Source organism: Microcaecilia unicolor, chromosome 8 (assembly GCF_901765095.1).
Source record: "Microcaecilia unicolor chromosome 8, aMicUni1.1, whole genome shotgun sequence".
NCBI lineage: Eukaryota > Metazoa > Chordata > Amphibia > Gymnophiona > Siphonopidae > Microcaecilia > Microcaecilia unicolor.
The window spans coordinates 89,689,008-89,710,284 of NC_044038.1; the positions used below are offsets into that span (position 1 = coordinate 89,689,008).

At 48.8% G+C, this 21,277-nt stretch overlaps 1 protein-coding gene across 1 annotated transcript in view; it reads left to right on the forward strand.

Annotated features, from left to right (window-relative positions):
• The window catches only part of LOC115476241 (neural cell adhesion molecule 2-like), a 132,954-nt gene that overhangs the window by 100,761 nt on the left and 10,916 nt on the right, over window positions 1–21,277 (forward strand). Inside the window, exons 8-9 of the mRNA XM_030212512.1 lie at window positions 8,200–8,324; window positions 18,126–18,300. Coding sequence (XP_030068372.1) covers window positions 8,200–8,324; window positions 18,126–18,300 — 300 coding nt within the window. The remainder of the gene's footprint in view (window positions 1–8,199; window positions 8,325–18,125; window positions 18,301–21,277) is intronic.

The window sequence follows — 21,277 nt, forward strand, 5'->3', positions numbered from 1 at the left end:
GAGCCCTCAGGTTCCCTAAGGCCCCGCAAGGCCCCAGAGAACAGCCGAGCACCCCGAATCTTCACCCGCGGCGACCGCCGTTCACCGAGGGTTGAGCCCTCGGCTGCAGGCGGCCAGCAGGACTGCTGGAACCGCGGGGTGACGGCTGACCTGGCTGGTAGTCAGCACGCAGTCTTTAAGGGAGGACTAGCAAAGGCGGCTAGTACTCCGAGGGGGAACAGTCGCTGGAGAAAGGCTGGCAAGAGCGGCCAGCACGTGGCACAGTCTATGGAAGAGCGCTAGCCGGACGACTAGCGGGAGTCACAGTCTCTGAATGAAGGCTAGCAGGACGGCTAGCAAGAGCCACTGTCTCTGAAGGAGGGCTAGCAGGACGGCTAGCTGAAGAGGAACACTGTCTCTGGAGTTGGCTAGCGAGGACGGCTAGCTGAAGACACAGTCTCTGAAGGGGGCTAGCGGGACGGCTAGCTGAAGAGGAACACTGTCTCTGGAGTTGGCTAGCGAGGACGGCTAGCTGAAGAAGACACAGTCTCTGAAGGGGGCTAGCAGGACGGCTAGCTGAAGAGGAACACTGTCTCCGGAGTTGGCTAGCAAGGACGGCTAGCTGAAGACACAGTCTCTGAAGGGGGCTAGCAGGACAGCTAGCTGAAGAGGAACACTGTCTCTGGAGTTGGCTACACTCCGCGATCCCCTGTGTCGGCTTCTGACGAACGAAACGGAAGCGCTGGACCCCTTCCGTTTCGTGGTTTAAATCCCCCGCCCGTCCTTCGTCTCCCAACAGCTGTAGCCAATCCCCTTGGCCCAGGCAGGCAGAGGAGGCCGGGATTGGTCCACCTGCCCGGCGGGCGGAGTCTCCCCGTCGATGCGCCAATCCGGCGCGAGTGGGCGGTGCTGCTTCGCTGGTCCTGCTCCTCCGAGGAGGACGACGATGCCAGCGCCGCCATCTTGGCCGGCGTGTCTCCTTCTCCGAGGCCGGCGCTTGCTCCCGCGGATCGCCGGCCTCGGAGCAGCCCGCGGCAGCGCCGGCCCTGTCGGCGGCTTCTCCTCGCCGTCCCGGACCCCGCGGCTGCCACTGGTCCCCGCCCCCTACGGCGGGCCGCCAGGTAAGAGCCCGGGACGGGACAGTATCCTCCCCGGATGCCCCCTTCTCCCTGGGCCCGGGTTTGGAAGGATATCGGGCGTGGAAGGCTTTAACCAATTCTGGAGCATGTACATTCGCGGCGGGTTCCCAGGAGTTGTCTTCGGGACCAAAATATCTCCAGGCCAACAAATAATACAGCCTTCCCCGCCGCTTCTTTGAATCTAGCACCTCCTCTACTTCATACTCCGGATCTGGAGTAACCTCGAGAGCTTCATCCTCGGATTGGTGAGGGTGCCATTTGGATCCACGAAATTTCTTCAATAAGGAGATGTGGAAGGCATTGTGTACTCGTAGGGTCCTTGGTAACCGCAACCGGTACGTTACTGTTACAATTCGTTCTTGGATAGCAAAAGGTCCAATGTACCGAGGTCCCAGCCTCCGGGAGGGCACCCGGAGTCTCAGGTACTTTGTGCTTAACCATACCTTCTGCCCCGGCTGGAGTACTGGGGCGGATCGCCGGTGGCGATCTGCAAAGATTTTATTTTTGGCAACTGTTTTCTGTAGTTGTTCCCGAGCCATCTCCCAGACCTTCTGCAGATCCGCTAGGGTTTGGTTCCCCACGGGGGTTAAAGCTGGAGAAGGGAACGGCCCTGGAAGCCGAGGATGTCGTCCGTATACCAAGAAGAACGGAGAGTGTCCTGAGGATGAATGGTCACTCTGGTTATATGCAAACTCGGCCCATGGAAGCAGAGAGGCCCAGTTATCTTGACGTTTGTTGACGAATGCCCGCAAAAATCCTTTCAATGTTTGGTTAATCCTCTCGACCATGCCATTGGTTTGGGGGTGGTAGGCGGATGAAAGGTGAGTCTCTACCCCCAAGCCCGTGCACAAGGCTCTCCAGAAGCGGGAGGTGAATTGGGGTCCTCGGTCACTGACGATCCGACTGGGCAGCCCATGTAACCGAAAAATGTGCTGAATGAAGGACTGTGCTAGAGAGGCCGCCGATGGAAGGCTCGGTAATGGAACAAGATGAGCCATTTTCGAGAAACGGTCTACCACGACCCAAATCACGGTATGACCTCGGGAGCGGGGGAGGTCGGTGATGAAATCCATGGATAACTCCGTCCAGGGAGCGGTCGGTACGGGTAGTGGTTGCAGGTCCCCCATGGGGGGCCCAACTAGTGGCTTAGTCCGTGCACACACAGGGCATGAAGTAACAAATTGGAGAATATCCTGCCTCATGTGCGGCCATTGATACTGTCTAGCGATGAACCGGAGGGTCTTCTGATACCCGAAATGCCCGGCCCATTTAGATGAGTGCCCCCATTGCATTATTCTTTCTCGGTCGGCGGCCGACACCAGCTCCTTAGTCGGCGCGACTTCCCCTGTAGCCGCACTGAGACATGCTGGATTTAACATAGGGTGGACCTCCTTGGTCTCCTCAGGAACTTCAAATGCTCGGGAGAGCGAGTCCGCCGGGGTATTCTGAGAAGCCGCCCGAAATACTAACTGAAAGTGAAACCTGGCAAAGAATAACGACCATCGGGCCTGTCGGGGATTTAACCGCTGAGCCTCTTGAAGGTACAGGAGATTCTTGTGATCAGTGATTACCGTAAATCGGTGCTCCGCTCCCTCCAGCAGGTGCCTCCACTCCTGCAGGGCTAATTTCAGGGCCAAGAGTTCTCTGTCCCCTACCGTATAATTCCGTTCTGCCGGGGAAAATTTACGCGAGAAGAATGAGCAAGGTTGACGCCGGCCTTCGGGGTTGACTTGCGAGATGACCGCCCCGGCCCCCAAGGCAGACGCGTCCACTTCTACAATAAAAGGTTTCTCGGGATCTGGAGCCAGCAGGATGGACGCTGAATTGAAGGCCTCCTTTACCTGACGAAAGGCCGCTTGCGCCTCTGGCGGCCAATCCCGGACCTTCGCGTCCTTTCGGGTGAGCGCCGTCAGCGGAGCTGTCAGTTGGGAATACTGAGGGATGAACTGGCGATAATAATTCGCGAACCCCAGGAACCGTTGCAGTGCCTTCAATCCCAGCGGTTGTGGCCACTCCCGAATCGCCCGGAGTTTGTCCGGCTCCATCTGTAGGCCCCCGGGTAACAGAATATGTCCTAAAAAGGGTAATGACCGCTGATGAAAGGCGCACTTACTGAGTTTAGCGAATAGGCGAGCTTGTCGTAACCGGTGCAGCACTGCGCGGACGTGGCCCGTATGCTCAGCAGGGTCCTTGGAATAGACCAGGATGTCATCCAGGTATACAATCACCGTGGAGTTCAGCAAATCCTCAAGCACATAGTTGATAAGTCGCTGAAACACCGCAGGGGCATTACAGAGGCCGAACGGCATCACCCGATACTCGAAGTGTCCCTCGTGGGTGTTGAAAGCCGTCTTCTATTCGTCCCCTGCCCGGATTCGAACTAAATTGTAGGCCCCCCGCAAATCCAACTTAGTAAACATCTGTGATCCTTGTAGTCTGTCAAAGAGCTCGGGAATGAGCGGTAGAGGAAAGCGATCTTTCACTGTGATGGCATTTAACCCCCGATAGTCTATACAGGGCCTCAAGGATCCATCCTTCTTGGTGACGAAAAAAAATCCCGCCCCAGCTGGGGACGTAGAGGGCCGGATGAACCCTCTCCGCAGGTTCTCCCGGATGTATTCTTGCATTACCTTGGACTCTCCTCGGGACAGGGTGTACAGTCGGCCCCGAGGTGGCATGGTGTCCGTCTTCAGATTAATGGCACAGTCGAAAGACTGATGAGGCGGTAGCACCTCCGCTTCCTTTGGATTAAACACATCCGCGAAGTCTCTATAATCCATAGGCAGAGAGCCCAGCTCTACCCGTCCCTCACCGGGCACCATATTTAATGCAGGACAGCTGCCAGTCCGGCCCTTACAACAGTTCTCCTGACAGGAACTACCCCAAGCTTGAATACTTCCCCCGGTCCAGTCGATAACAGGATTGTGACACCGTAGCCACGGCAATCCTAGGACCACTGGGTGAATGGTCCGGGATAGCACCAGGAATTGGACTTCCTCCCGGTGATCCTCCCCCACCTGTAATCCCAACAAGGGGGTGATCTCCGTGACCGGCTGGGGTAGAGTAGTTCCTTGGATGGAGGTTATTTGCAGCGCCGGCCTCCGCGGGAGCGTAGGCCAGCCCATTTGCTGCAGCAGTTTGAGCCCGACGAATTTACCCCCGGACCCAGAGTCCACCAGGGCCCGGGTCTGGATCGTGGCCTCTTGCCAACGTAACATTACAGGCAGTGTTATCAAGGAGTCCGGTAGGGGAGCGGAGTGCCCCAAGAACCCTCCCCTCAGGGTGCCTTGGGGGAGGTGTTTCCCGGCCGGACGGGACATGTCCGGATGAAATGTCCAGCCTCACCACAATAGAGGCACAATCCGTTCGACAAGCGTTTCTTCCTGTCGGAGGGAGTTAGCCGTTGCCGGCCCATTACCATCGGCTCTTCGCCATCCTCCTTGGAGTCCCGGTTCCCATGGCGAGGGGACGGCCCTTTGCCCGTCCGGGACGTTCCCCGCGCCCACTTCTGCCGCTCCGCCCGGGCTCTAGCTCGCTCCTGGAACCGGGTGTCTACTCGTATACAGAGCGAAATCAGGGCATCCAATTGCCCTGGGACCTCCCGTCCAGCCAATTCGTCCTTGATCCGTTCTTGTAAGCCTTCCATAAAGATGGCCATCAAGGACTCCGGATTCCAACGCAGCTCCGTGGCTAAGGTCCGAAACCGAATGGCATAATCGGCCACCGTCCCTTCTCCCTGGTGAATCCGCAGCAGTTCCGACGCCACGGAGGATGGTCTACCAGGAAGGTCGAACACCATCCGGAAACGGCGTTGAAATTCACGGTAGTCATCCAAGATGGGGTCCTGTTGTTCATTTAGTGGGGCCACCCAGGCCTGGGCTTTCCCTTCACAAAGGCCCATAATGTAGCCCACTTTACTTTGGTCCGAAGCAAATGCTTCCGGTTGCATCCGGAAAGCCAGGTTGCACTGGTTGAGGAACCCCCGACAACCTCCGGGGGTCCCATCATATCGCGCTGGTTCAGGGAACCGAGGTCCCGTGCGGAACCCTCCCAAACGGGGAGCTGCTGCGGCCCCCTGGACCGCAGCGGCCTGGTTCTGTACCTGAAGCGTAGACAGTTGAGAGCAGTCGTTCTGGAGTGCCCCAGACAGGGCGTTCAGCTGCTCCTGCTGCTGCTGAAGTACCTTGGCCAGGTCCCGTAGATCAGGTTGCGTCGGCGAGCTCATGGCTTCCGTTTCCTGTCCTGTTTCTACTGTTTTTCTGTTGGTGAGCCCTCAGGTTCCCTAAGGCCCCGCAAGGCCCCAGAGGACAGCTGAGCACCCCGAATCTTCACCCGCGGCGACCGCCGTTCACCGAGGGTTGAGCCCTCGGCTGCAGGCGGCCAGCAGGACTGCTGGAACCGCGGGGTGACGGCTGACCTGGCTGGTAGTCAGCACGCAGTCTTTAAGGGAGGACTAGCAAAGGCGGCTAGTACTCCGAGGGGGAACAGTCGCTGGAGAAAGGCTGGCAAGAGCGGCCAGCACGTGGCACAGTCTATGGAAGAGCGCTAGCCGGACGACTAGCGGGAGTCACAGTCTCTGAATGAAGGCTAGCAGGACGGCTAGCAAGAGCCACTGTCTCTGAAGGAGGGCTAGCAGGACGACTAGCTGAAGAGCAACACTGCCTCTGGAGTTGGCTAGCAAGGACGGCTAGCTGAAGAAGACACAGTCTCTGAAGGGGGCTAGCAGGACGGCTAGCTGAAGAGGAACACTGTCTCTGGAGTTGGCTAGCGAGGACGGCTAGCTGAAGACACAGTCTCTGAAGGGGGCTAGCGGGACGGCTAGCTGAAGAGGAACACTGTCTCTGGAGTTGGCTAGCGAGGACGGCTAGCTGAAGACACAGTCTCTGAAGGGGGCTAGCGGGACGGCTAGCTGAAGAGGAACACTGTCTCTGGAGTTGGCTAGCGAGGACGGCTAGCTGAAGACAGTCTCTGAAGGGGGCTAGCGGGATGGCTAGCTGAAGAGGAACACTGTCTCTGGAGTTGGCTAGCAAGGACGGCTAGCTGAAGAAGACACAGTCTCTGAAGGGGGCTAGCAGGACGGCTAGCTGAAGAGGAACACTGTCTCCGGAGTTGGCTAGCAAGGACGGCTAGCTGAAGACACAGTCTCTGAAGGGGGCTAGCAGGACGGCTAGCTGAAGAGGAACACTGTCTCTGGAGTTGGCTACACTCCGCGATCCCCTGTGTCGGCTTCTGACGAACGAAACGGAAGCGCTGGACCCCTTCCGTTTCGTGGTTTAAATCCCCCGCCCGTCCTTTGTCTCCCAACAGCTGTAGCCAATCCCCTTGGCCCAGGCAGGCAGAGGAGGCCGGGATTGGTCCACCTGCCCGGCGGGCGGAGTCTCCCCGTCGATGCGCCAATCCGGCGCGAGTGGGCGGTGCTGCTTCGCTGGTCCTGCTCCTCCGAGGAGGACGACGATGCCGGCGCCGCCATCTTGGCCGGCGTGTCTCCTTCTCCGAGGCCGGCACTTGCTCCCGCGGATCGCCGGCCTCGGAGCAGCCCGCGGCAGCGCCGGCCCTGTCGGCGGCTTCTCCTCGCCGTCCCGGACCCCGCGGCTGCCACTGGTCCCCGCCCCCTACGGCGGGCCGCCAGGTAAGAGCCCGGGACGGGACAGGGAAGATGGCTGCGCATGTGCGGTGCGTGGTTGCGCACCCGCACGCTCGAAGACTCTAGCAAACTTTGTTGCTAGGAAGATTTCCAGACCTGGGGCTGCCATGGACGTCACCCATCAGTGAGCCTGGTGTCCTCGGAGAATACCTGCTACAGGTAAGTAACTTCGCTTTATTTGCTGTGTATTTTTCAAAGATTTTGCATTATTCATCACCATTTTGGAGAGTTTTGATTAGAAATACAGTTTTTCTGACCGATGATGGTGATTTTTGCTGTAGAGGCTAAGTACCTCTTTTTTGTATAGGTCACTGAGGTCTTTTCTCCATTTCCTTATATGAGGACTCTATATTCATGATTTACAGATTACAATACTGAGTTTTCCCTTCTGCACCCTGCAGTAGATTTTTTTTTAACCTTGCACAAGTCAAGAAGAGTGCCATTCTCCTACTAATCTGGAAGAAAGGCAGGAGAGAGGAGATATTATAGAGATATTGAAATATTTGTATAAATTCACAGGAGGCAAGTCTTTTTCAACTGAAAGGAAGTTCTGGAATGAGAGCGCATGGGATGAAGGTGAAAGAGGACAGACTCAGGAGTAATCTAAGAAAATAGTTCTTTAAAGAAAAGGTGGTGGGGACGAAGACTGTAAATTAATTCTTGGGACAAGTACATAGGATCTCTAAGGGAGAGGAAGGAGTAGTAGGTGGTAAGGATAGGCAAACTGGATAGGCCATATGGCCTCCAGTGGCATAGCTACATGGGGCCACGGTGGCCTGGGCCCCCCAAATTTCCTGTGGGCCACTGGTTTTGCTAGCGGAGGTCCCCAACCCTCACCAGCTGAAGTGTTGTCCAGCACCAGTCTCTGGCACCGCCATGTTGCCTGCCCTGTTCTGTCTTCTCCTCGCGTCCTGCAAGCTCCTTTTAGTGAAATAGAGCTCAATTTCACTAAAAAGAGTGTGCAGGATGTGAGGGGAAGACAGAGCAGGACAGGCAATGCGGTGGCATCAGAGACTGTTGCTGGACAACACTTCAGCTGGCGGGGTTTGGGGACCCCCGCCAGCCAAAGTATTCGCTGCGGCAGTGGGTGGGGAACAGCAGGGTGGAAGGGGACGGTGGCGGCGGCGGCTGGTCGGCAGACCAAAATGTGCCCCCCCACCTCTGGCTCTGGCCCCCTCCCACTGCAATGTCTGGCTACTCCCCTGATGGCCTTTATCTGCCATGATTTTCTATGTTTATGTTTAATCATCAAGGATGTCAGGAGGAGAAGGGGCGAGGGAAGGCAGAACAGGGGAGAGGAGAAGGGGATTAGTGTCTCGGGCACTAAAAGTACCCATATCCTCTTGTTGTTCAGTTATGTTCAGCCTCAGTTTGTCAGCCTGATTCCCTTCCCTCCCTAAGTAACAGTAAATAGCTGCGCATTTCTCTGCCTTTCAGATGAGCCAGACACGCCCAAACTGTCTGGAGTCACGGGTGTCAAAGGCAACACTTTCAGCCTGCAGCTGGAGGGAAATGAGACCACTGGCTTGCCAATTCTCCAGTACATCGCCAGATACAAACCGGTAGGGTCTCTGGAGATATGTCATTTCTATCTTGCAATCTGACTGCTAGGTGGGAAATGTATTGCATACATATTACATAGCAGCAACAGAAAAGAGGCATTTCTGAAAGAGATGTATACCCAGCCTCTCCAAAACCTATAATTCCCACTGGAAAACCTTTTTCAGGAGTTGAAACATTTCTTTCAACAGTGCTACTGTCCACAACCAATGGTTTGACAACCCCCATGATGATATTTCTGAATTTTGAATGACAGTATATCTAATACTAACTAATTAACTAAGGGGTCCTTTTACTAAGCTGCAGTAAAAAGTGGCCTTAGCGCACCCTCGTGTGAGGTTTTCCCGCCTACTAAGGCCATTTTTACCACACCAGTAAAATGGCAGATTTTCCTTTTTTTTTTTTTTGGTATTACTAGCCATGCACTAATGTTGCCATTAGCATGCAGCTACCAGGTGAGCACTTACTGACACATATTTTATAGGCGATGAGGGCTCACGCACTAACCAGTTAGTGTGCGGCAATGTAGTAGCACTGTTTAGTGCAGGAACTCACTCTCTGCCTCCCTGACATGCCCCCTCCAAGAAAAAATAACAAGTATTTTTAGCGTGCACTTAGCACATGCTGTACACTGATTTTAACTAACACATCCATACATTGATGACTCAGATCTGATAAAAACTGAAACTGCTATTGAGGTTACCATTACTGGGGCAATATTCAGACCCAGCATTGAATATATTTTTTTTTTTTTTAAATTTTAAACCAAGTGTTTATTGATGAATCCAGCAATCATACATTGTACAAAACAGTGCAACATTACATTACCAAACAATTAGATTCATCTGCTGTGGAGGTTCTACAAAAGCAAAAGCCCCCACAATCAAACAAATGTGACCCAGTTATATTTTTGTACAAAGATAAAGAAACCATCCTGAACCCCCTCCCCCCGCCCCCACAAGGTTCATACAAGTCTGATCATACACATGCCCTGACATGTCCCCTGACTACCCCATAGATACAAAGGGGGTCCATATCTTCGTCCACTTAGTCATTGTATTTCTCTCCCTTGCCATTAATCGTTCTTGTTCAGCTATGTACTCCAACAGATGTGTCCATTTCACTATTGAGGGGCTATTACACTGCTTCCAGGATCTGGCAATGGTCACACGCCCTGCACAAAAACAGGCTTGCGCCAACGCCTTCCCTTCCGCTGATATCCCTAAAATAGGCCTGTTAAATAAGAATATTGCCGGGTCCCAAGGGATAATAGATCTAACCCACACTTGGAGTCTGTATTGGATCGCTTTCCAGAACGCTTTAACCTTCTTGCAAGTCCACCAGATATGACCTAGTGTACCCGATTGCCCACAATTTCTCCAACATTTAGGCGAGACCTTTGGAAACATGCGATTCAGTCGCACCGGTGTTAGATACCAGCGATACAATACTTTAACACTATTTTCCTGAATGTTAACTGCAGGAGAAACACGAACCGAAGCACGTTCCATCCGTTCCCATTCCCCTTTTTCGTATGAAATACCTAATTCTTTTTCCCAACTGATGCGGTGTCTACAAGATGTCGGTAGCGCATCCCTCAGATATCTATATAACAAAGATATCAAACCCTTGGAACCCAAATCTCTTACACACATTTCCTCTAAAAATGTCACTTCTCCAAACAGTTTTTCCCTGATCCCTGGGCTGCCAAGAAAATGAATGAGTTGACAGTAGGCATAGTTATCCTTGGAAGGCAAATGATATGTTTCTGCTAGTTCCCCAAAAGCTATAAAACTTCCTTTTTCCACCATTTGCCCCCACAAATCTAAACCTTGTCTTTTCCATCTAGTAAATGTAGAGGGAGTACACCCCTGCGTAAATGCCATATTATATGCTATAGGAGACAGCCTGGAGTTATAGAAGTCCTTCACTCGCTCTAACCTGTCCCAGCATGATAGTGTAAACTGAATGATAGGGCATAAGTCTAATCCCAGACGTCTATGTCTAGGCGGCAGCCACAGCAGATGGCCCAATTTCAGCGGACTGCGGATCATATACTGTTCTAGCCGCACCCATAGTTTATGTACAGGCTCCTGGAACCATTCCACTGCTGCCTTAGCTTGGGCTGCTCTATGATATAATACTAAATTAGGGACCCTAACCCGCCTCTAGTTTTACGGGCTTTATACAAAACAGAGCAGGGAATTCTAGGGTGACCCCCATGCCAAACAAATTTCTGTATCCGGGTCTGCATTGACAGGAGTACCTGTTCTGCTAAGGGCAACGGTATAGCTTGAAAAAGGTAGAGCAGCAGAGGCAAAACGTTCATTTTTACAGTAGCTATCCTGCCAAACCATGATAAGTTTAAAGAATCCCACCTAGCTAAATCATTTTGGATAGTTTTCAACAAGGGAGTATAATTGGCATTGTTTATTTCCTCAAAGGTACGAGTAATGAAAACTCCCAGGTATCTTATACCCTTAGCCTTCCACTTCAGAGGGTAAAGGTGTCGGCAAGTGCAATAATCCCTTTCTACCAGTCCTATAGCTAATGCTTCTGTCTTAGTCATATTAATTTTGAAACCTGATACCTGACCATATCTCTCCATCACCTGAAACACCTTCGGTATTGACTCCAGGGGGGACGACAAGGTCAATAGGACATCATCAGCAAAGAGAGCAATTTTAGATTCCCACCCCCCTGCTCCCACCCCCCAAATCTCAGGGTCAGTCCTAATACTATGGGCTAATGGCTCCATCACTAGAGCAAATAATAAAGGCGAGAGAGGACATCCCTGACGGGTGCCCCTTTGTAACTCGAAGGAAGAAGATGTCTGACCGTTGATCCTGACGCTTGCTTTTGGTTTTGAGTATAATTCTCTAATCCAATTATTAAAATAAGGCCCAAAACCAAACCGCTCTAGTACGCTATGTAGAAAGGCCCAGTGTACCCTATCGAATGCCTTTTCTGCATCAATACTAAGTAGACAATAGGGTATTGCCCGTTGTTTCGCTATGTACATAATGTCTAGAGTACGCCTGATATTATCTGAAGCCTGCCTATTAGGGACAAACCCCACCTGATCTGGATGAACCAGGGTTGGTAAGACAGAGTTCATTCTAACGGCCATCACTTTAGCTAGGATACGGACATCGACATTCAATATCGATATAGGACGGTATGGTGCACAGTCTAAAACATCCTTTTGGGGTTTAGGAATGACTGCAATCCATGCATCTTTCATTGTAGGCGGAAGGTCCCCTCCAGAGCGCACATGATTGAAAACCTCTGTTAAAAGAGGCGCCAGCTGAGGTGCAAAGGCCTTATAAAATTCACCCGTGTATCCATCCAGTCCAGGTGACTTACCATTCTTCAATGTTTTAATGGCTGCCAGAACTTCCTGCACCTCAACCGGAGCCTCCAGCATTACCTTTTGCTCTGGAGTAAGAGAGGGTAGTTCCATCGCCCCAAGGTATGCATGGATAGCCTCATCTCTTATTGACAAGTCACGGGTATATAGTTCTGCATAAAAGTTACAGAATCTGTCTCTAATCTCTTGAGATGTTCTAAGGGTGTCTCCACCTTGGCCTTTAATTCTAAATACATTACGTTCAGCCTGCAATTTTCGCAATTTTATAGCTAATTGTCTACTGATCTTGTTACGTTCCACATATCCTCCCAACCTTAACTTCTCATTAAGAAATGCAAGATCTTTAGACAGCAAGGCCTCCAATTGCAGGCGGGCTAGTTGCAATGATTTATAAACTCTATTAGAGCCCGTACTTTTATGTTTAAGTTCCAGTTCTCTGATCTGTCCCCTCCAATATAACATCTCAGCTTCTTTCTGTCTTTTAAGTTTCCCTGCTACTTTCATAAAGTGACCTCGGGACACCGCTTTAAGAGCATCCCATACCACTGACAAGGATGGGCCCGAGTTCATATTAAAATGTAGATATTCCTTAAATACATTAATATATTCTTTACATATAGCATCTTGGCTTAACATAGTGTTATTAAACATCCAATGAGAACCTCGTGTCACACCACCTGACCATTCTAATGATACCACACATGTTGCGTGGTCTGATATCGTAATACTTCCAATATGAGCAGTTCTGTTCTGGCCCCCCAGAGATTTGTCGAGAAAAAGATAGTCAATTCTGGAATAAGAAGCATGCACTTGAGAATAAAAAGAGTAATCTCTGTCCATGGGGTGAAGGTCTCGCCAAGAGTCATATAGTCCCAAGTCTTGCAAAAAACTACTCAGGTGTTTAGCATTAATCTTGTCATTCTTCGACACAGGGCCCGACTTATCCATGGCCGGATTCAGGGTTGCGTTAAAGTCTCCACCTAGGATAAGTTGTCCCTCTACAAATGATTGAATTTGCTTTTTAAGCAAACTGTAGAAGGAGGGTTGCCCTATGTTAGGGCCATACACACAACCCCAGGTTACAGTTTTATTTTCAAGAACCCCTCGGACCAAGACAAATCTACCCTGAGAGTCTCGTTTCACATGTTGGATCTGCACCGGAAGGTCTTTCCGAAAGAGCAGTGCAACCCCCCTCTGCTTTTTATTAGAAATGTCAGATGCAAAAAGAATCTTGGGGTATAAGGCATGATGAAATAAATGTTCATGGGCACGCTTTAGGTGAGTCTCTTGCAGCATTATTACCTGCGGTTGTAAACGAATTAATTCCTGCCAAATCGCTTGTCTCTTTCTTGGAGCATTAAGACTCTTCACATTTAGCGTAACTATCTTTAAGTTAAGTCCCATCCTGCCAAACACATGTCAACAATCCAACACTATGAACCCTGTAAGGAAACATTGTAACCCACCCACTCCCTCCCCCTTGCCCCAGAACACAACAAAACATCCCCAAGGTGAGCCGAACAGAGGATAAAAACCCCCTGATATTCTCACACTTCCCAAGCAAGGTCACCATACCCCTCCCCCAAATTGCCCAGAACCATTAAGCCCCCCAAAACCTAAGCTATGACTCCGCAGGCACCCTATATTGAAACCGCATCCCACTTGTCTCAAAGTCAAAAAGGAAATGTCATCTCTCCGTAAAGAGGAAGTAAAATTTACCAGTTCATGGTGGCAAGTTGGTCTCAGTCACTTTTTGTTTTTTGGCCTTATTAAAGACCTGTTGCCATTGACGTATTTTCTCTCTGTTGTTCGCCGTCGCTACGGGAGTCGCAGGCTCTGGGCCCATAAGGCCCGCTTGTTGCAAGATCAACCTGCACCAGCAGCTGTGCGAAATCTATGCTGCTTGCCTTCCACCTCAAAGCATAGCGCAAAGGGAAATGCCCATCGGTACTTGATGTGGTGTTGGTTCAAAACATCTAAAATAGGTTTCATGCTTCGCCTCTGCTGCAGTGTAAAAGCAGAAAGATCTTGATAAACTCCCACTGGAGCCTCATTGAACTTAAGTTCAGGCTTCTGCCTGGCCAGGGTAAGCAGCTGTTCTTTATCAGTGTACTTCCAGAATCGTACCACGATATCTCTTGGTTTATTATTCACAGGCTTTCCCAGGGCACGGTGAGCTCTCTCAATTTCAGGCACCCCACTGCCAGGGGCGGCCATCAGGATCTGCGTGCATAGCTCTTGTACTATGCGTGTTACATCCTCCTGATTACCCGCTTCCGGTACCCCTCGAAATCTCAAGTTAGTGCGCCGGCCTCTGTTTTCGATATCATCCATTTTATACTGCATATCTTCTATTTGAGTAGCAAGTTCGTCCTCTCTCTGACGCATCTGCAGCACATTTTCCACATGTTCCTCGACCCGTACTTCGAGATCGTCAATACGGGACCCAACTTCCTTAATCTCGCCTCTCAAATTATCAATTCGCTCTACAATATCAGTTTTCATGAGCGCCAAATCCTTGCGGAGATCGCGAAACAGCCTCGCAAAGTGCGGTCCCCGACTACTACTTGCGTCTTCGTCTGATCTCATGGATTCGGAGTCCGACGGCTCCTCGTTCTGTGAGGAAGCATGGCGTCCATCCATCTTGGATACTCGCACGCTGCTCCGCGCTCCACTTTTGGTTGCTATAGCTTTCGATTTTTGAGACATCTCGTCGCTGGTCACACTCCAGATCACCTCCGACAAGTAAGTAGGGTGAAATAGCAATATTTAGGTGCTCAAGTTAGCTAAATTCACAGGTTTATTCAGGAGCTCCGATCCTAGACTGCCATCTGGGCTGGTGACGTCACCGGAAGTCGGGCCCAACATTGAATATTTTTAAATGGCAGCTGCGTTGTTTAAAAAAATACAAAACGCCCATTTCCCCACCTATAACCACGCTCCTTTTTGCCTGCGCACGTTAGAAGTTCGGCACACTTCCTTACAGAATACGTTTAGCGAGTTGTGCACGTAAATTCTAAATCAGTGCTAATTAGTGGTCATTATTGCTTGTTAAGTGCTGTTATCAGCGCTGATTAACTTGTTAAGTTACGCATAATGTTATAGAATCAGCTTGGATTTCAGCACGGATCTCTAGGTACGCTATATAGAATCTAGGGGTATGGGGCTAATTCTATAACATTGCGCCTATATATAAGTGCCCAGAGAGCGTCTGATAAATGCATATTCTATAAAGAAATATAGGCACATACATTCCTTTATAAAATCCTAATATAGAGGCCCTTTTACTAAAGTGCATTAAGCACTTACACCCAAATTCTATAAAAAATTGTACACGCAATTTCATTACATAATGAGTCACTTAGTGCCAATAATTGGCTTTTTAGCAAGCAATTATTGACACTAATTAGACTTAATTTGAATTTATGTGTGTAAATTTAGGCACAGGATTCACGCCTACATTTTACATGCGGCCCCAAAAAAAGGTGCATGGAAATTGGAGGATTATGGGCGTTTTGGGGTGGATGGGGGTATGGTTTTGAGATAAGTGTGCGTAAAGTTAGGCACGGGCATGTGCACCATGTTTTTGTTCGTGAAAATGGTGGTGCTTAAATTTTCATGCAACCTCTGGTCATAAGCACTATTCTATAAATTGCATCTAACTTTAAGCGCAGTTTATAGAATAGCACTTTTTCAGTGCCGATTTTTTGGCGCCATATATAGAATCTAGCCCTAAACAGGTAGTTAGCATGTGGTAACAGGCTACCACAGAAATATGTTAAAGGGTTGTGCAGTAACTTGCCTGTAACCACTCGTTAAACTGCGTATTATTGCATTTTTCTGAATTTTTCTCTGAGGGGACATGGCGTGAGAAGAGTTAGCCAGCTACCACATTACAGTTAGTATGCACAAACTGGCTAACGCAGAGTTAACACAGGAGCACATAGCACTTCTTAAATAAAAGGCAGTAAGTGGTCCCATGTTAATGTCCTGCAGGCCTCCACCTACCCTCCTCTCTTCCTTCCCGTTCACATTAATTGATTTGATTTGCTTACTTTATTTATTTTTTGTCTATTAGATTGTAAGCTCTTTGAGCAGGGACTGTCTTTCTTCTATGTTTGTGCAGCGCTGCGTATGCCTTGTAGCGCTATAGAAATGCTAAATAGTAGTAGTAGTAGTAGGTGCCACGTTCGGTCAGATTAATGCATGATCTGCCATAAATAATAGAAGGAATGCCCAAACAAGGTGCCACTGAAATGGTAAAATCTTGACGGACGTTTTGCTATCAGTCTTGGAAAGTGATACTTAGATAGGACAGCTGTGTATTCTTGGCATGTAGCATTTCCCGCCAAGATTAATGCTAGCGATGGATATATTTCATCCACTGCCTGTATTTTTCAACATCACATCTGACACTTCACTGTTGTTACTTGAGGCGGATTGAACAACTCAAGTATTTCCCACCCTTATTGTATAATATTCTACAGAATATTATACAACAGTATTCTGTAGAGATCAGACAGACAACTTTAGAAAACTCCTGAGGCAGGACAAATAGGCTGAAACACGGCTGTGTCAAGTCGTGGTTGTTGGACAATAAACTTTAGACTCTTGGAAGCATCGTATGTGCATTCTTTGAGACACTGTTGTGTTTTTTGTGTGTTTTCAAGTCTGTGAGGGCTTTGGCTCTTCTGTGTGTACATTAAGACCAGATTTTAGCAAACTTTAGTAAAATGGCACCCTAACTAAATATATACTTGAGCTAGGTGTGAGCAGTTATTCCGGCCATAGAGCTGCGTGGGCATTTGTACCTAATTGCCGAAGATACATGTGCATGCTCACCTGTAAAATACATGGTATTGTAGATAAGCATGTTTTTATAGCATAGCACATAGGTATATACCCAGTATGTACAATGCAAGCACATATGCTAGCATTCTGAACATTTACAGCATGTAACTGTTAGTTCTACTTCATAGGTTTACCCTTATATGTATAGTTAGGTGAGGAGTTTAGAGGGATAGTGCCACATCTAGTGGAGGCTGCTAAACATATAAACCCCTTTATCACCTTCCGCCCTCATTTAAACAGCTTACTTCTCATGAACATCGTCCTTGTCCCAGAGCTGAGAACCTTAGGCTGATATATCATATGTTCCTCTCTGTTAAAATCATGAGTTCCATAGTCTAGTTCATTTCTCACATACTTAGGGTTGCTGATACCTTTCTCCCTCTACCCCCTTGCGTTCCTTTGCCCACTAATTTCACTCTCAAATGGCCTTCTAAAATGTTTCTAACACTCTTTTCCTTTGAGGGGGTCTCTTCATGTTTCCTCAGAGCCTCATCCACGTCCCCCTTTGTTTCTTCCCTCCCCTGTGTCTTATCTCTTCCCTCCTCCTCTTCCTTGAGTGGACTACTAATTCCTTCTATGGCACGTTTCTCTCATCTAGCTTCTGCATGCCACTGCATCTTCATCATACCCAACAGAACCTGGAAATTCTTTAGAATTACCCAAATTGTATCCAAGCCAAAATATAATAATTTAAATAACCTCCAAGCAAAATATTGTAGCTTCCGTACACATGGACCTCAGCTAATGAAAACTGAAACTTAGTTACAGTGCTTTTTACAATGGTTGAATTTGTGTCACATTTGGAGTGACAGCTGATGTCATATTTCCACAGAGAGGTTAATTCCTCTCAAATTCCTGCCAAACTTTAATATGAAAACATTTATTTGGAGCACTCTATTTACCATATAAACTACTATACAAGATCATAACTATTACTTGAAATCACATTACACAACAAAAATTGCTAAGAGTAAACCCTCTCACCCCACTACTTTACAATCCCCAGTGGTCTAGTGATGTAGTCAGGACAGAAGTGATCTCCAGTCGCTCTTACCCATGTTAGCTGTACTCTCAAAATGGCTGCCGTGACGTTTTGCTGCAGTCTCACAAGATTGCCACTAGAGGTCATGGCAGCCATTTTGAGAGCAGAGCCAGCATGGGCAGGAGTGACTGGGGATCACTCCTTCTCTGACTACACCCTTAGAACACCAGGGTTTGTAAGATAGACCCAAGGGGGGCATCTACAGGTGGGCGGGGGGAGGGGGAGAGGTGACTCCTGTTCAGAGGAAGAGGGAGGAAGACAAACAGGACAAAGCACAAATTTGTGGCTTCCACCAAAAACACACGGCCAATTTCGACCAAAACTGAAACCATGGCTGTAGCCTTTAAGCCGAAACCAGGCAGAAAAGGGATTTGAGGCCAGTTTTGGCACCATAACCAAAACCAAAATTTGGTTGGCCTCTGATTGCAAACCTCATTGCTGCTTCGTTTGTTCTCTTTCCTGGTATTTAATTCGTATTTGCTTGACAATAAATTCTGCTCATAATAAAAGAGAATAGACTTTATTAAACTTTTTGTCCAGGAGAAGGAGGTAAGCTGGATGGAGAGGAACGTGTCATCTAATTCTAATAGCCTAGTGTTGGAAAACCTGGAATGGAACACAAAGTACCAGCTGGAAATCATTGCTGTGAATGAGAAGGGCCTGTCCAAACCGGCAGTACACACGTTCACAACATCAGATGGGGCTTCTTTGCCAGGTAGGCCACATGAAGGCTTTATAGAAAGTTGAGTTGTGTTACAATTCTGTTTCAGTGTGTGCGAAGCTTTAAAGATTGAGTAGATTTAGGATGTCATATGTTTCAGGGTTCCATATTTTATTTTCAAATTTCATATGAATTGAATTAAAGAAGAACTTTTCTCCCTTTCTGCATTTACAAGTCCTTTTACTATGCTGCGGTTACAAATGGCCTTAGCATGCCCTTATGCAGGTCATTCCCAAGCGAGAAGGCCATTTTTACTGTGGCCATAAAAACCCTGATTGTTCTCTTTATTTCATTAATGGTCATGCACTAAGAGGCCCTTTTACAAATGCATGTAAGGGCCTACGTGTGTCCAGTGCACGCTAAATTGGCATTACCACCTGGCTACCATGTGCCCCGGGCGGTAATTCTGAATTTGGCATGTACCAAAAACACGCGGTAGAAAGTAATTTACTATTTCTACCGTGGAATGTTCCTGGCAGTAATTGGCAGTTGGCGCACACTGAACGGTTACCATGTGGGTAACACATGAGCCCTTATTGCTAAGTCAGAGGGTGGCATTAAGGGCTCATGCGATAAATAGATGCACACTGGTTGTAATTTTGCCATACGTCCATTTTTCAGCCCCCCCCCCCAATTCCTTTTTTTCAGATGCGATGGAGAAATGGTCCAGCTTGCGTCCGATACACACACCCACACTACTGCAGGCCACTTTTTGGTGAGCCTTTGTAAAAGGGATTCTGATATTGCCATTAGCATGTGGCCATTTAAAAAAATTACCGTGGGAGCACTTACCGCTACCTATTTTGTAGGTAGTGAGGGCTCATACGTCCATTTTCCAGCCCCTCCCCCCCAAATTCCTTTTTTTCAGATGCGATGGAGAAATGGTCCAGCTTGCGTCCAATACACACACCCACACTACTGCAGGCCACTTTTTGGTGAGCCTTTGTAAAAGGGATTCTGATATTGCCATTAGCATGTGGCCATTTAAAAAAAAGTACCGTAGGAGCACTTACCGCCACCTATTTTGTAGGTAGTGAGGGCTCATATGTTATCTGTATGCTAACCAGTTATGTTAGGTTACATTAATACGGATTTATTACTCGCCAACTCTCTTAAGATTTAAGGGGAGTTATAATTACTCAGAAAGTAAGAGACTGATAACAACTATCAGGAATTTCAAATAAAAACAAATTCAAACTTAACAAACAATACTATAACCCCTAGGACCTAGTGAACAAATCGGAAGATGGACGTCCTTCTCCCAGGGACGTCCAAATCGATATAATCGAAACCCGATTTAGGACGTCTCCAACTGCACTCCGTTGCAAGGATGGCCAAAGTTCAAGGGGGCATGTTGGAGGCCTAGCGAAGGCGGGACTTGGGCGTGCCTAACACTTGGACGTCCTTGACCCATAATCGAAAAAAACAAGGATGTCCCTGACAAACACTTGGACGTTTTCACCAGGACCTGTTTTTCTTACAGCTAAGGCACAAAAAGGTGCCCGAAATGACCAGATGACCACCGGAGAGAATCGGGGATGACCTCCCGTTACTCCCCCAGTGGTCACTAACCCCCTCCCACCCTCAAAAAACATCTTTAAAAATATTTCATGCCAACCTGTATGCCAGCCTCAGATGTCATACTCAGGTCTAATGCGTACATTGTTGGTTTTAATGAAATTGAGTGTCCATGAGCTTTGAGCATGCTCGGTTTTAGTAAATCCATGCATGTGCACCAGAGCGGGAAAGCAGGGCAGGCAGCGCAGTGCCGAGTATTGCTACAGGAAGGCTTCTGCTGGCGGAGCTGAGGGACCCCCACCAGCCCAGGTATGTGGGATTGTGTCGGGGGTGGACTGTAGCGGCGAGATGCGGTACAATATACCCCCCTACTTTGGACTCAGTCCCCCTCCCAAATCGAGGTCTGGCTACCCCTCTGCCCAGTACTCTCCTGGGATGTCTGGGGGACCAGTCTACTAAAAATGCTGGCCCCTCCTACATCCCAATGGCTTGATTTTCTACATTTTTCACTTGAACTTTTTTTTTTCGAAAATGTTAATAAAAAAACACGTACAAAGCACAAAATCTTGTTCAAAACAGTATTTTTGAAAAAAAAAAATACATTTTCCTGTTTTCAAAAATGGCTGTTTTTATCGGACTTTGGATATTTTGTGCAAAACGTCCAAAGTCGGACTTAGATGTCATATCGAAAATGCCCATCTATGCAGTGGCGTACCAAGGGCGGCGCACTGGAGGTGGCAGCTGACATAGGAACTCCACTGTAACAGAAGCAGTGGAGTTCCTATGTCAGCTGCCATCCAGGCGGATCACCTTTGCAGATTCCCCCAGTGCATCACCCCCTTGGCGCTTCACCTCCACCCCCCAGCGCAGGACCTCCTGGGGATGCAGGGAGCAGCTGCATGGCTGTCAGCTCCGCCAGTTCCCTGCTTCCTCTGATACTACTTCCTGTTCCGGGGCAAGGAACCAGCGGCGTCGACAGCCGTGCAACTGCTCCCTGCATCCCTAGGTCATGAGCTGAGGGGTGGAGGTGAAGCGCCAGGGGGGTGATGCACGGGGGGAATCTGCAAAGGTGATCCGCCTGGATGGCAGCTGACATAGGAACTCCACTGCTTCTGTTACAGTTGCCCTCTAGATACACAGAAATGTTACTGTTCCCTTACTAAAACAGATAAAGATAAACTTGTTATCCTGGATAAGAAACAATCTCCACCCACTACAGAATAAAGAGACAAATTTAACCCTTCCCCCCCTTCTCCTGCTGTTTCCTACAGCTTGTTTTCTGGCCTGCCATAGGAGCGGCATACATAGAATTATGTTCCTGGCAAAACTGTCAGGTTATGAGCCTATATGACTACTGCAAGCTGTACATTTGTAGAATCCAAGCTTGGCTTTATTAACAATAATCTCAAAAATGTATCAATAGGAAATTAAATAAATAAACTTATACCTCCCA